The sequence below is a fragment of the Carcharhinus amblyrhynchos genome, chromosome 25 (genome assembly GCF_965287045.1).
Source record: "Carcharhinus amblyrhynchos chromosome 25, sCarAmb.v2.hapA, whole genome shotgun sequence".
Lineage (NCBI taxonomy): Eukaryota > Metazoa > Chordata > Chondrichthyes > Carcharhiniformes > Carcharhinidae > Carcharhinus > Carcharhinus amblyrhynchos.
The window spans coordinates 13,013,759-13,027,388 of NC_137348.1; the positions used below are offsets into that span (position 1 = coordinate 13,013,759).

At 46.7% G+C, this 13,630-nt stretch overlaps 1 protein-coding gene across 3 annotated transcripts in view; it reads left to right on the forward strand.

Annotated features, from left to right (window-relative positions):
• Positions 1-1,830: 1,830 nt before the first annotated feature.
• The window catches only part of LOC145358264 (netrin-G2-like), a 120,548-nt gene continuing 108,748 nt past the window's right edge, over positions 1,831-13,630 (forward strand). For all 3 annotated transcript variants that reach the window (XM_080212134.1, XM_080212135.1, XM_080212136.1), the window contains exons 1-2: positions 1,831-2,035; positions 2,696-3,280. In XM_080212134.1, coding sequence (XP_080068260.1) covers positions 3,047-3,280 — 234 coding nt within the window. In that variant the 5' untranslated portion in view covers positions 1,831-2,035; positions 2,696-3,046. The remainder of the gene's footprint in view (positions 2,036-2,695; positions 3,281-13,630) is intronic.

The window sequence follows — 13,630 nt, forward strand, 5'->3', positions numbered from 1 at the left end:
GGGGAACAGCGTGTGGTATGTTTGATTTTTGATTGCTGGCATCAGATGTGATCAATGGCCCCGATCAAAACGAGAATCTGTCAGTTGGTATCCCGCCTGCTGAGCATTTTCAATGTTTCCATTTTACTCGGCCGAACTACTCTAAGCTTTTAAAATGTCCTTTTACCACCCCCCCCCCACCCCGTTTAAATCCCTGACATCAGTCACAATAATAATGTTCACCCTATTAAGTATCATCTAGCGAATACATGATCCTGTTGATTTGATTTATTCTTTCGGCGCAAACACTTTTGGAGGGGTCAAAGATCAACCTCATATAGTTGCACTAGGTTAAAGGTCGACCTGACACGGTTGAACTGGGTTAAAGGTCAAACAGACCCAGCTGGCACTCATTCCTTGAACATTAACTAACATAGTTTTGCTTTCGCGTGGCTCGCTACTTTAAACAAGAAACATTCCCATCGCCGTGTGGGCAGCTTGTTTCTGTGACTCGAGCACGGTCAGAATCGCCCATCTGTCCCCATGGTGGATGTGACTTCACCGAGCACGGTGCAAACTGCTTTAATTCACCACCTCTCTCTCTCTCTCAGTCAGGTGCATGTTTCAGATTGGACCTCAACTCAGCAGACGCTCTTTGGCAATGAAAGGATGCTAAAGATTACAGTGACATTGCACTCCCCCCCACTTTCTTCTAAACTCACCGTAAAGTAGCTTTAATAAATGTCGGGGTGTTCCTACACCTATTAGAAGTAATTCAGTAGAAGATTGCAAAATAACAGTGTTGAAATTCCCAACTTGTCTCTAAGAGAATAATTTGATTTGATTTATTGTCACATGTATAACATGGTGAAAAGTATTGTTTCTTGCGCGCTATACAGACAAAGCATACCGTTCATAGAGAAGGAAACGAGTGCAGAATGTAATGTTACAGTTCTTGCAAGAACGTGTTTGATGTGGTTATTTACCACTGATCCTCAGCTGACCTATTTAAATTGTTCCATTGCGATTGTAACGGTTTATTGATTGTACATGACTTCTTATGTTTAGCCCAAAGTTGGTTAAATCTTTACCCCTTCTCCCACTCCCCCCTACACCAATCTGGGGTGAGGGGAGGGGAGAGGGTTTTGGCTTTTGTGGGATATTGCGGATGTGGGAGATAAGGACACAGGCATCCCAAACAGCAGGGGATTTTGTGTGTTATGTGTTGTACCCAGGTCATTTTACTCTTAACCCTTGTATTTCCTCTTCTCGATTAGTTCTAATCTGGGCTGGGATGAGGGGAGGGGAGGGGAGGGGGTTCTGGCTGTTGTGGTATATTGTGAACCTCTTGTCAATGTGGGAGATAAGGACACAGGCACCCCAAGCAGCGGGGGATTTTCTGTGTTATGTGTTGTACCCAGGTCATTTTACTCCTCCTAACCCCTGTGTTTCCTTTCTTAATTAGTTCTAATCTGGGCCGAGGGCAGGTGGCTGTTGTGGAATATGGGGAATGTCTTGTAGATGTGTAGTAACCGGGATAGAGGGACACAGCCACTCCAAGCAGAGTACACCAGTTGTAACTGACTCTCTCTCCCGCTCCCAACATAACGCTGACTGAGAGTAAACTCAAAATTAACTCCTTCAGATCGTTAAAAAAAACACTCCCCTGTGGATTTGGACTCTGGCCTTCCCGCTTCGGCCGTTTGCTCCCACGGCAGCCTGCCCTTTTAAGAGCCGCCGCGGAACTAACGTTTCCCTTTTAAGGTGATTGGGGAGAGCAGAGCCCGGGGCTGTGCAGGAGGAAGTTGCGCATACTTCAGGCAGACCTGCCATAAAAGCACAGATAGTGATTGAAAGTGATGTTAAAAGGATTTAGCCTCCCGCATTAAGTTGGACCGGAGCATTAGCCTAAAGCCCCGGCCATCTGCCCTTGAAGCCGGGAGGGGGAGGCCAGAAGCAGCAAACCCTGAAGGCAGAGTCAGCCTGTTTTATATAAAAAAAACCCAGCCTCCGGCACACGTTATGTTTAAAAATCCGGATCGCCTCTTGGCTGCAGGTTTGTGTCTATCTCCCTTTTTTATTGTCCTTCTGCCTTGTCCCTGATCTCTTCACTTGTGGCCCCAGAGTTGTCCTCATCCCTGCAGTAAAGTGTGTGTGTGTGCTTCTAATCTGGGCCGGGGAGAGGTGGGGGGGGGGGGGAGCTGGCTGCTGTGGGATATGGAAAACCTCTTGTAGATGTGGAGTAAGCGGGAGATAAGGACACGGGCAATCCAAACAACCGGGGGATCTTGTGTGTTGTACCCAGGTCATTTTACTCTTAACCCTTGTATTTCCCCTTCTCAATGAGTTCTAATCTGGGGTGAGGGGAGGGGAGGGGAGGTTCTGGCTGTTGTGGGATATTGCGAACCTCTTGTGGATGGGGGGGGGGGCGGGTAAGGACACAGGCACCCCAAGCAGCGGGAGATCTTGTGTGTTATGTGTTGTAGCCAGGTCATTTCACTCCTCTTAACCCCCGTGTTTCCTTTTTTAATTAGTTCTAATCTGGGCCGAAGGTGGGGGGGGGGAGGAGGTGGCTGTTGTGGGATATGGGAAACCTCTTGTAGATGTGTAATAACCGGGAGATAAGGACACAGCCACTCCAAGCAGCGGGGGATCTTGTGTGTTATACCCAGGTCATTTTACTCCTCTCTCCCTGTGTGTTTTCCTTCTTAATTAGTTCTCTGCAATGCACACGCGGATTTGGAGATGAGTGGACACGAGTAGGAGCTGGACCCCGCGTCCGGATGGGTCGCCAGTGATTTCCCCCCTCCCGGCCCGGTTGGATTTGGGAGAATTCCCGAGCGGTTCCAGTGAGTTTGGAAAGGTGACCAAGAGAGCCTCTGCCTGTGTGAGGTTGCCGGAACGCCTGAGCCTCTGCCCGGGAGGGCTCGCAGCCATGGAGTTAGTGGGATTTCCCGAGCCCCGGGAGCTGTGTCACCGGTGCCCATGCTGAAGCTGGCGCTGCGCCCGGTGCTGTGCGCCCTCGCCATCCGCCCCCGAGCCTGCGTGTGCGCTCCGCCCGGGGACCATGCGCTCCGGCCCCATGCCTATGTTGCAGCTGGCCGCCCTCGTCTACTCGCTGCTGCCGGCCAGGACTCAGTACGACAGCTGCAAGTCGCTGGTGAACACCGATGACGCCGGCCCTTCCTGGGAGTTTTACGCCTGCCAGCCCCGAGCCGTGCCCATGAAGCAGTATCTGAGTGTGAAGGTGGAGCCGGCGGGGGTGACTTGCGGAGACCCTCCTGAGCGCTTCTGTGCCCTGGTAAGAGCCGGGGGGGGGGGGGAGCGGGGGGGTGGAGGAGCTTGTGGAGGGGGGAGAGATGAGGAGCTTGTGGAGGGGGGGGTTGATGGAGAGGGGAGATGGAGGGGTTTGTGGTGGGGTGAGAGGGAGGGAGGGATATTTGCATTTGGGTTTGCATTTCCATCTGTGTGAACCCAGAATTGTTTAAGACAAAGCCTCTCACTAATCCCAGTAAAGTTTCATGTCACAACTGGGAATGGATCGGAAATATCGAAGCACACCCAGAAACTTCAATGTTAAGGGGAGGACGGTGAGAATTGATACTGTATATAGTGTGGAATTCAGTGAGACAGAGGCTGAGCCGCCGCTTTATTTAATGATCCAGGGAATGGAAGAGTTCAGATCTCAGGAGCTGAATCCAGTTCTGTTGGTTTTCCTCTCTCCGGGTCTGTTACACAGCTAGGAACCCCCCAATTACCTACATGTACCATTTTTGAGGGACCTTTTTTTTAAGTGCAATTTCTCTGCGGCTTTCGGCAGCTTATAAAGTTGCCAACAATACGCTGTGAACAAGAAGCAAAACTCCAGAGAAATTCCGAATTGTTAAATTGCGTGTCAGAGATTCCCTCTGAAAGATTAATTCTCCCCTTGTGCAGCGCTCTTGGGGAGCGTGTGGCTCCTGGTGTCGGACTGAAATGTCCCATCCCCCCTGATGGGACATTTCAGTCCGACACCAAGAGCCACACGCCCATTCGGCCGCCACTCTCCGTGCTGTGGGCAGGCGGGACGTGGGATGGAATATTATTGACTGGCTCCAGTGGTATGTTTCATCGCCGTCCCGTTGTACCAGAGTCTGGACCGCTGTGGGGTTCGCTAAACTGGGACTCAATAGGTCGCACAGGAGCCGAAATGAATGAATGCACTTTGCAACATTAATAATTCAGTTAAGAGAGAATGCCGCCGGTTTAGTTTAACAGACACTTGGCTAATAGACATGCAGTTATTCAGAATGGGAGAGGGAGAGTATAATGCATGTGTTTGTTTTTAAATGGGCCAGTTCACTTACGCGGTAATGTGTCCTACACCCGAATTAATAATAGATGGCTAAAATCCTCAAATGTTATTTTTGTTCAGATGCGTATAATGTGAGTGGCTGGGAGGGGAACACAGTGGGGTGCTTTTGTGGCCCCGGGTACAGTCAGTGCTGCCGCTGAACCTTAATTCACTGAGCAGGGGATAATTTCGTTTGAAAACTTTAAAGATGCTTTGGAGTATTGAGCATTGAGTAAACGGGACTCCAGCCGAAGTGATCTTGTAAGGACTCTCAAAAAAAAATACTTTTCACTATATACTAATACATGTGACAATAATAAACCAAAGATGGAATTCCCCTCAACTCTCCGACTGGCCCCGTTTGATTTAATTGCTCAGTAAGCAGCTTTAACGGTCGCGACAGCGGGACCTGTTGTGTACTTTCCAATTCCAGGGAACCACCGCTCGAGTAACACTTGACGGAAATAAATGGGAAGGACGGGGGAGAAATCTCAACTGAGCTTTAATGGGGCGGCTGGTTTTTAAGGCAGTTTAGACTCGGGCATGTGTGCGGGGGAGGGGGGGCGGAGAGTTAGCGAATATTAGCCAGGCTGGAAGGAATACTGGATTATCAGCCTCTCTCTCTCTCCCTCCCAACACACCCCCATGAAACAACTCTTTTTTTGGAGTATCGTTAACAAATTGACAAGGCTTCCCCTGGTCAGTAATAACCCTGTTGAATTTCTGAGACCAATATGTGTGGAAGTGGGGGGGGGGGAGTGAAAAAAAAGTTTCAGATATTTTTCGCCCAGAATTATCGACTCCCACCGATCATCGATCCCACCGTCAGGATTTATGTGAGGTGGATGCGGAACTTTGTGGACCGGAATTATTCAGCAGGGTCAAGGTTAAACCAATTGTAATACTTCCAGAAACCAATCAGTCTCACCTCTGGCTGCTTTAGGAATGGGAGCTATTAGCAAATGGAATCCTGCAATAATTAAACTCGGCAAGGGGATTGCAGGGAACCTCTTTCTCGAGTCTAATAATGTTTCGGGAGCGCAGGGACCTTGAAAATATCATTCACCAGGATCGAAAACAAAAGCTTATCGATGGGGACAGAGAGTGAATGTAACCGATGGCGGGGCAGACTCCAAATGGTGGCCTGTCTAGGTGGGTCCCCAGAGGGTCCAGGTTTTAATCCGCTTTCTATTCAGGGATAGTCACTTATCATAGCCAGAGCACCAACTTGTAGGAAATCAATTTATGGCATTCACTCAGCCCGGGTACCGTACGGAGAGGGCGAAATAAAACTCCTGCAAACTGGAAACATTGCAAACGCACTGTACGGACCGCAGACCAATCATACTTGTACAGAGAAAATTGGCACTCTGTTTAAGCCCCCAAAACGTTCATGTCTCTTTTCCAGCTGTGTCTGGGCTGAGTCCTTGCTTTTCCCACACCTCTGCTAAGTTGGTGCGAGCTGATATGACTAAGTTTTATAAATAGGCCACATGTTTCAATTATTGAGCAGACACAGCAAAATTAAACTTGTTCATTGGGATATCATCAAGTCTTCACTCGCCCGAGTTGCGAGTTCACCGCCAATGCTCAGGGGAAAGGGGAGGTGGGCCTTCGTAATGGATTTTTTTTTGTCGACAATTGACTAGTTTTCTGAGGTACAAATGCGACCGCTCCGACAGGATCGATAGATTGTCCATGGCACAAGATGTCTGAGGGTGTCTTTAACCTGCTACCCCCACCCTATCACCGCCCAAGCGGTAGGGGCTATAGAATCTTTCCTCCCTGTTGAAAGCTGTCCTTTCTATATATTGTGTTTCAGGCTGGGTTCTGAACGGATCCCCGCAAATTCTAAATTATTGCCGCTTTGGGGGAACCAGGCAGCGATTGTAGGTTATTTGGAATTGGATGCAGTGTAATTTTAAGTAATTGGATTTCTATATTACATTCATCTAATGTATCACCTTAAACATTCGCTCCCTCCACCACCGACGCACAGTGGCAGCAGCGTGCACCATCTACAAGATGCACTGCAGTAACTCACTGAGGTTCCTTAGGCAACATCTTCCAAGCCATGCCCTCTGCCACCTAGAAGGACAAGCAGATACATGGGAACACCACCCTCTAAGCCACTCACCATCCTGACCCGGGAATATATCAGCGTTCCCTCATAGTGACTGGGTCAAAAGTCCTGGAGCTGTCCCCTAACTGCACTGGGGGTGTACCTACCATCAGATGGACTGCAGAGGTTGAAGAAGAAAATACCGCCACCTTCCCAAGGGCAATAAATACTGATCTAACCAACAATACCCACCTCCCGCGAGTGAATAAAATTTGAAGTACTTTGGACTGAACTGGCGCTACATAAACGCAGGCGTTTTCTTTAATTTACGGTCAATTTTACAAATAAACATGACCCTGGCTGCAGGCAAGTTTTTCCTAAGCATCTGAACGCCTATAGACCACAGCCCATTAAAGAAAGGTTTGCACTCAGGCAGCGTGCCGCAGTGTGGGCCCACATTGTGGCTGTTCTGTACAGAATCGAAAATCCAGTTACCAATGTGTGTGTGTGAGGGGGTGGCTTCACAGGGAAACTGCCTGCTCTTCAACCAATTAATGCCACAGGATCTTTGACGCCCACCCAGGTCTGGGGCCTCTCTGCATCGAGTGAGCGCATTGTGCGACCCTCAATATTGGAGTTCCCGAGTGCGATTCTCCGACACCGGCTCAGGTGGATTCTGAGACCAGAGAAAGACTGCGACAACTGAGGCCAAGTTCGCAAACCCCTTCCAGCTAAATAGCACGTTTATGAGACCCACCCCACAAAGCACATCGGTATTAAAATACAGCAACATCTAAACGGAGTGAACTCCCTGTCATATCTCAGCCCTTGGAGTCAGTGCAATAAGAACTGAATGTCTAGCTGGTGTGAATTTTTCCCTCTGAGATAGGGCACAGCACTGAAGCAATTGTGTCTGCTCTCAGTCACTGGGCGAGGGTAGATTGGAACCGCACCAATTTGCTCTCTCACTATCCAGTATTACCAATGCAGTGAAAACCTTTCTCTTTAATTCCCAGTGGAAGTTTGAAGAGTGTGTGGGAGCACAGAGTGTAATAACCAGCAACTAGAACAAACTGCAAACTAAAAATGCTGAGTAGGCTGGTCGGGTTCACTGTCGAGTGGGACTAAATCCCTGTCTTAATGCATTTCTAGAACCTTTGTGGCTGTTTATTTGTAATAGTGTCCAGGACTCGGAGTAAGGAGTCGCTAGGGCCTTTCACACATGGAAGCCTGTTTATCTCGCCTGTCAATACCTTGCTGCTAACTCCCATCCAACCGGCTGACACAGCCAACCTCTTTTACTAGGTTAGCGGGTAGGTATCTCAGCTCACAGTCACTTAACACTTAGACAAACTAAATAACGCCGGATACTCGTTGACTGAGAGGCTCTGAACAAAGGTTTGTAAGCGCGCGTGTGTAAGTGTATATTTGTATGTCTCAGTCTGTATGTGCCTGTGTATGTATCTGTCTGTTTATAGGAAGCCGACAGCGCAGAAGGAGGCCATTCAGCCCATCGAGTCTACTTCGACCACAATCTCACCCAGGCCCTATGCTCATAACCCCATGAATTTACCCTAGCTCGACTCCCTGATACTAAGGGTCAATTTATCATGGCCAATCCACTTAACCCGCACGTTTTTGGACTGTGGGAGGAAACCGAAGCACCCGGAGAAAACCCACGCAGACACGGATAGAATGTACAAACTCCACACAGACTCAAACCGGGAATCGAACCCGGGTCCCTGGCACTGTGAGGCAGCAGTGCTAACCACTGTGCCACCGTACTGCCCACTGAGAAACCTCTGTGCAGCAGTGTGTCTGTGTATATGTGTTCCTGTGTGTATTTTTTAATCCGTTCATTGGATGTGGGTGTCTGGCGGGGTCAGCATTTATTGTCTGTCCCACGCCCATTTAAGAGTCAACCACATTGCTGAGGCTCTGGAGTCACATGTAGGCCAGACCAGGTAAGGGCGGCAGGTCTCCTTCCCTAAAGGACATTAGTGAACCAGATGGGGTTTTCCAACAATCGACAATGGTTTCATGGTCATCAGTAGATTCGTAATTCCAGATTTTTATTGATTTTTATCGGTGTGTGTATGTCTAAGTGTCTCTGTTTATGTCTACCTCTGTGCGTTTGTGTCTGTGTGTGTTGTATTTGTGTGTGTGTGTTTGTGTGTGTGCTTTCTGTGTGTATGTTTATCTGTGTGTGTGTCTGCGTGTATGTCTGTGTGTGTGTGCCTGCATGTATGCCTGGTGTGTATGTGTCTGGCTGTATGTCTGTCTGTCTGTCTATGTCTATTCCTGCGTGTGTCTGCGTGTCGATCTGTGTATGTGTATGTCTGTGTGTGTCTGCGTGTCTATCTGTGTGTATGTATGTCTATCTCTATGTGTCTGTGTGTGTCTATCTCTATGTGTCTGTGTGTGTGTGTGTCTATATCTATCTGTGTGCGCGGGTTATTTTCCAATACAATATCGGGAAGCATTTCAAAAGTTTTTTTTGCAACGTTACAAATCCAAACTTTGCCCACTGTCCAAAGGGAGAATGGCGCTGAGAACCGCCTCACAGCGGGGACCGACCCGGATTCCCTGGGAGTTACTCAGGCAATCCCTGACACACGCCTGGAGCGTCTCTCCAGGGTATGCAGATGGGGAACAGAAGGGACTGGATCAGCTTAGTATTAAATATTAAATACTATTTTAACTATCCATTCTAATTGAATTTAAGCACACTGACGGGCGCGAGTGTTTCTGAGCGGGGTCTGGCCTGCGGTGGGGGTGGGGACTGTCCATTTGGAAAGTTCACTGGATTTGAACAGGGGAGTTTACTAAGCCACTGTGTAACAGCCACGATAATTCCCCATGTCCCTGCCAGCAGGGAAGATAGATTTCCTGATTTAAAAATAAATAAATCTGCAGATTTACGAAAAGATGAGCCGGAACTGAGCTTTTAATATTCAGACTTCAACAATTTAATCAGCAGAGGGGTCAGGGATTTGGAGGCGGGATGCCTCAGCTGTGGAGGGTGGGTCAAGACAGCAGGGGAGCCAGCAGCAAGCAGCAGCAGCCGGGGATATAGAGTCTGACCCAGCCACAGAACTTCTTGGATCAGTAACTAAACCTTTGCAGATTATTTATTTACTTCTCGGCTGGCTGTTCTTTGCATTCGTTTTAAGCCCATAACAGAGTTAAGAAAACGGAAATTATTAAATGGAGATAACTATTTATTCCCTGTTCAGTCGAGTGTTGATGTCCAGTTCGGGATGGCGTGGGAAGTCCTACCCAACCAGATTGATAAATGTCCATTGATAAATGTCCTTTTGTGATTTATTACTGTCACACGTATTATACAGTAAGAAGTCTCACAACACCAGGTTAGATTCCAACCGTTGGACTCTAACCAGTTTGGCTGGATTCTAACCTGGTGTTGTGAGGCTTCTTACCGTGTTTACCCCAGTCCAACGCCGTCACCTCCACAACCGAGTGTTAGTATTGTTTCTTGCGCGCTGTACAGCCAAAGCATACCGTTCATAGAGAAGGTAAGGAGAGGGTGCTGTATGTAGTGTTAGAGTCATAGCTAGGGTGTAGGGAAAGATCAACTTAATATGAGGTAAGTCCATTCGAAAGTCCGATAGCAGCTGGAAGAAGCTGTTCTTGAGTTAGTTGGTATGTGACCTCAGACTTCTGTATCCTTTTCTCCACGGAAGAAATTGGAAGAGAGAATGTCCGGGGTGCGTTTATAGTCCAGTTATGGCCCCCTGGTTGTTCACACGTGAAGAACGCATCCCAGGATGTCCAAATGAAACCCTCTGACCGGGACACAAACCTGCGCTGCTGACTGAAGCGATACAGCTGGGCATTTTGAGGCTGGTTGGGTGCAGTGGCTGCTGGTGCAGATACAAAGTTTCTCCACTTGCTACAGTTCATCTCCTCTGATTCCCTATTTCCTTCTCCATCACTTCCCTCTCTCCATAACTGCTTTGCTCGGAAATGGTGATGAGGGTTTGGAAGGGACAATTTGTCACGTTTAGGATTTGGGATAGGAACCCGCTTTGTCCAGGGCTAACATGAATGGACGAATTTCCCATTCTCCTTGTCTATCTGAGCATCCCCTCTCCTCCCTGTTATAGACTCGAAAAGCCCCTTTTAAAGATCATTCCTGATCTTCACCGAAGAACATCTTCGCAATCCCTTATTGAAGGGCGACCTTGGTTTCAAACGATCCTTCTTAAGGAAAAATCGATGAACCTTGAGTGAGAGTCGTTAAGCGGCGCTTGGATTAGTAACTGTTCTTTTAAGAAGGCGTTTCCGGGATATTAATATTTAATTAAACCTGGGAGTTGTCTTACTGGAAGGGAGTGCTGACTGAGGAAGGGAGGGAGACAAAGAGAAGACAATGAAGAGTCCAGATTCCCACTGAGAAAGCCCCTTATCAGTCAGATCATGCTCAACTCCTGGAAAATAACTTCGCATTTTCCACAGATTGGACTTTATGTGGCGCCTTTTATAGAATAAATATTCTGGACAATGTTATAGAATCGCGTTTATATTTAATATCTAGGAAGCCTAAAGGAGACATTTTAAGTGCCTATTTGTGGTTGTCAGTTAAACTCGAAGAGGAAACATTTCACAAGTTTAGATACCAGGGTTTGCATTAAAAAAAAGATAGTGGCGGTTTGAAAAGCGAGCGAAGGAGATCCGAGCCTGGACGAGATGTGTCTTCCCGTCTGTTGAACCCTCGCCCTTTACGTGGATTGACGTGGATCTGCCTGCATTACACTTCCATTCTTGTAATGTCTCCTGTCTGCAACATCAATCCTTCCATTAGTTCAGTTTCATCAATATTTACTGTTGTTTAAGGTCAAACAGGCTTTTTAAAAAATGGACCCATTCAGCAGTTTGACAAGTAAAGAAATCTCAGCCGCTCCATTACCATCCGAATCATTACTCGTCGAAAACGCCCATTTATGAATAATAATGGAACTAATATTTCCCATTAATATTTCATCACAACTCCCCCCCTTTCATGCAAAACCAAATCGTTAAAGCAGGCAATTAGGAACAGATTAGCAAAATTTACAGGCGTCGAGAATGGCATTGGCGAAATTCCCAAATTTCTTCATCCCTGTTGGATGGCGAGTGATCTACAAAAAAAAACCGTGGCTTGGGTTGAGTCCGAAAAACAATGGTGTTTTTTAAAATTTAGACTTAGCGTGTATTCATTTTCACAAGCTTCAAACCAATCCCTTTGGAAGTCCAAAGATGTGCACACAAGGTTACGGGGATAAATATGGCAGAGGAAAGGGCCTGGATGGAATGCCATTGGAGAGTAGGGGTAGACTAGAGGCCAAATGGCCTCTTTCTGCACTATAGGGATTCAATGCTTCTATGGTTCTTAAGTAGATGTCCTTGCAAGGTTTTTAATCAGCTTTGTACACATATTAAATTCAGCTCATTATTCTTGTGGGTGAGAAAAATATCAGCCATGATTGAATGGCGGAACAGACTCGAATGGCCAAGTGGTCTAATTCTGATCCTGTATCTCATGGTGTTCCATTCATCTGGTACATAATTGTAGAAGCAACTATTGTTCTACACCCACTTGTTTTTCAAATTCGGTCTTCGCCTTAGTTATATTCCAATTATAGAGCTGTAGTTAATAATTAAAAAACAACCAAAATGCTAAAAGAGTTAAACTTTCCAGTTCAACATGATTTGTTCGGGGCTCGAGCCGTTAACCTCATATCTCGATCCACAGATACTGCCGGATCTGTTGAGTTTGCCCAGCACTTTCTGCTTTTGTCTCAGATCTCCAGCCAATATGTTGCTTTTATCACAGAGTTTCGGTTTCCTATTAGTCCAGAGACAGCCCCGGAGTCCCCGGTCACCGCTGTCTCCTCTCCTCTCGCCTCCAACACAAGTACAGCCTGCAGTGCCTCTGACATGAGGAATAGCCGATTGTAACCCAGCCTCTTCCCCTCCTCTCCCCATTCTCCAACAGATTAACTTCCTCCACGTCCAGGACACCCTTCCAAACCGTCACTTGGCCACTCCCAGAGTTGCATGTTTGTGGGGCCTTTTTCAATAATTGCCCCCTTTCAAAACTACCATGCACTCCATTGACAGAATCTATGCTTGTAACTGCACAATCTTCGCAAACGTTCTTTTGAAAGTATATAAAATGGCATGTGTAAACTGGAAGCCTGCACTGCTAAAATGCTATGTCGTGAAAATTGACTGTGTTGGTCTCTACGTTGAATGTCCTCCCAAATCAATCTGCTTTTCTCCCCCCCATAGCCACTTGCATTCTTCCACATATTTTAAAGATTTGGGAATTTTTTTAATGAGTAAAATGTTGTTAAAAATGCATCCGGTATACCATTTCTAAACTTCAAAGTTGTCAGATCTGAGAGAGTAAGTTATGCTAATCGCCGCGCTGTCAATTTCCCAGGAGAATTTACATTTTGTTTGAAGTTCATTAAAAAAAAACACTTTCACTTTAGTTAGCATCCAGTCAAAATATCCAATTTTTTTGCTTTTGCATATCTACAAGTTGAAATCAAGATTTTCCAATGCAAAGTGCAACTGTTGAGAAAAACGCCTGGAATTGCAAATCAAAATATTTAACCTGCGCTTAACCCTCTCTCCACTCGCATTGTCTGCACCTGTAAAGACTTGATTACCTGTTAAGACTCGCATTCCAACCATTATCTTGTAATTGTGTCTATATATTGCTCTGTTTGTGAACCAAATCCTCCACTAACCTGATGAAAGGGTAGCGCTCTGAAAGCCCCTGCGACCAAATAAACCTGTTGAACTTTAACCTGGTATTGTGAAACTTCTTACTGAGAATGGGAACAAAATAGAGGATAGCAGAAATGATGGCAGTTTTTATCCCAGATGAGCACATTTTAGATCAAACCCCCTTGTAAGACTCGAACGAGTCTACACCTAGAAAACGGGATTAGGTGGGAGGTCAGGTGTTTAGTCGGTGCTGACTCGTTGGACAGAAAAGCCTCTTCCGCACTATATGATTCTATGGTGTAAGCCTGTCATTGATTTGACAATATCACTAAAGCCTCAGCTTTGCTCTTTAATAAAAATATAATTCCCGTGACGGTTGAGTGATCCCAGCATCTGTTACCCTCCTGATTTCCTGCCAAATTAACTCTTCTGAGCATGTAGATATTCCATAACGTTTCAAATTCACCACAACCATTAACCTGCTTTAATAAAAATAATAGTGGGGGAGGGGAGGA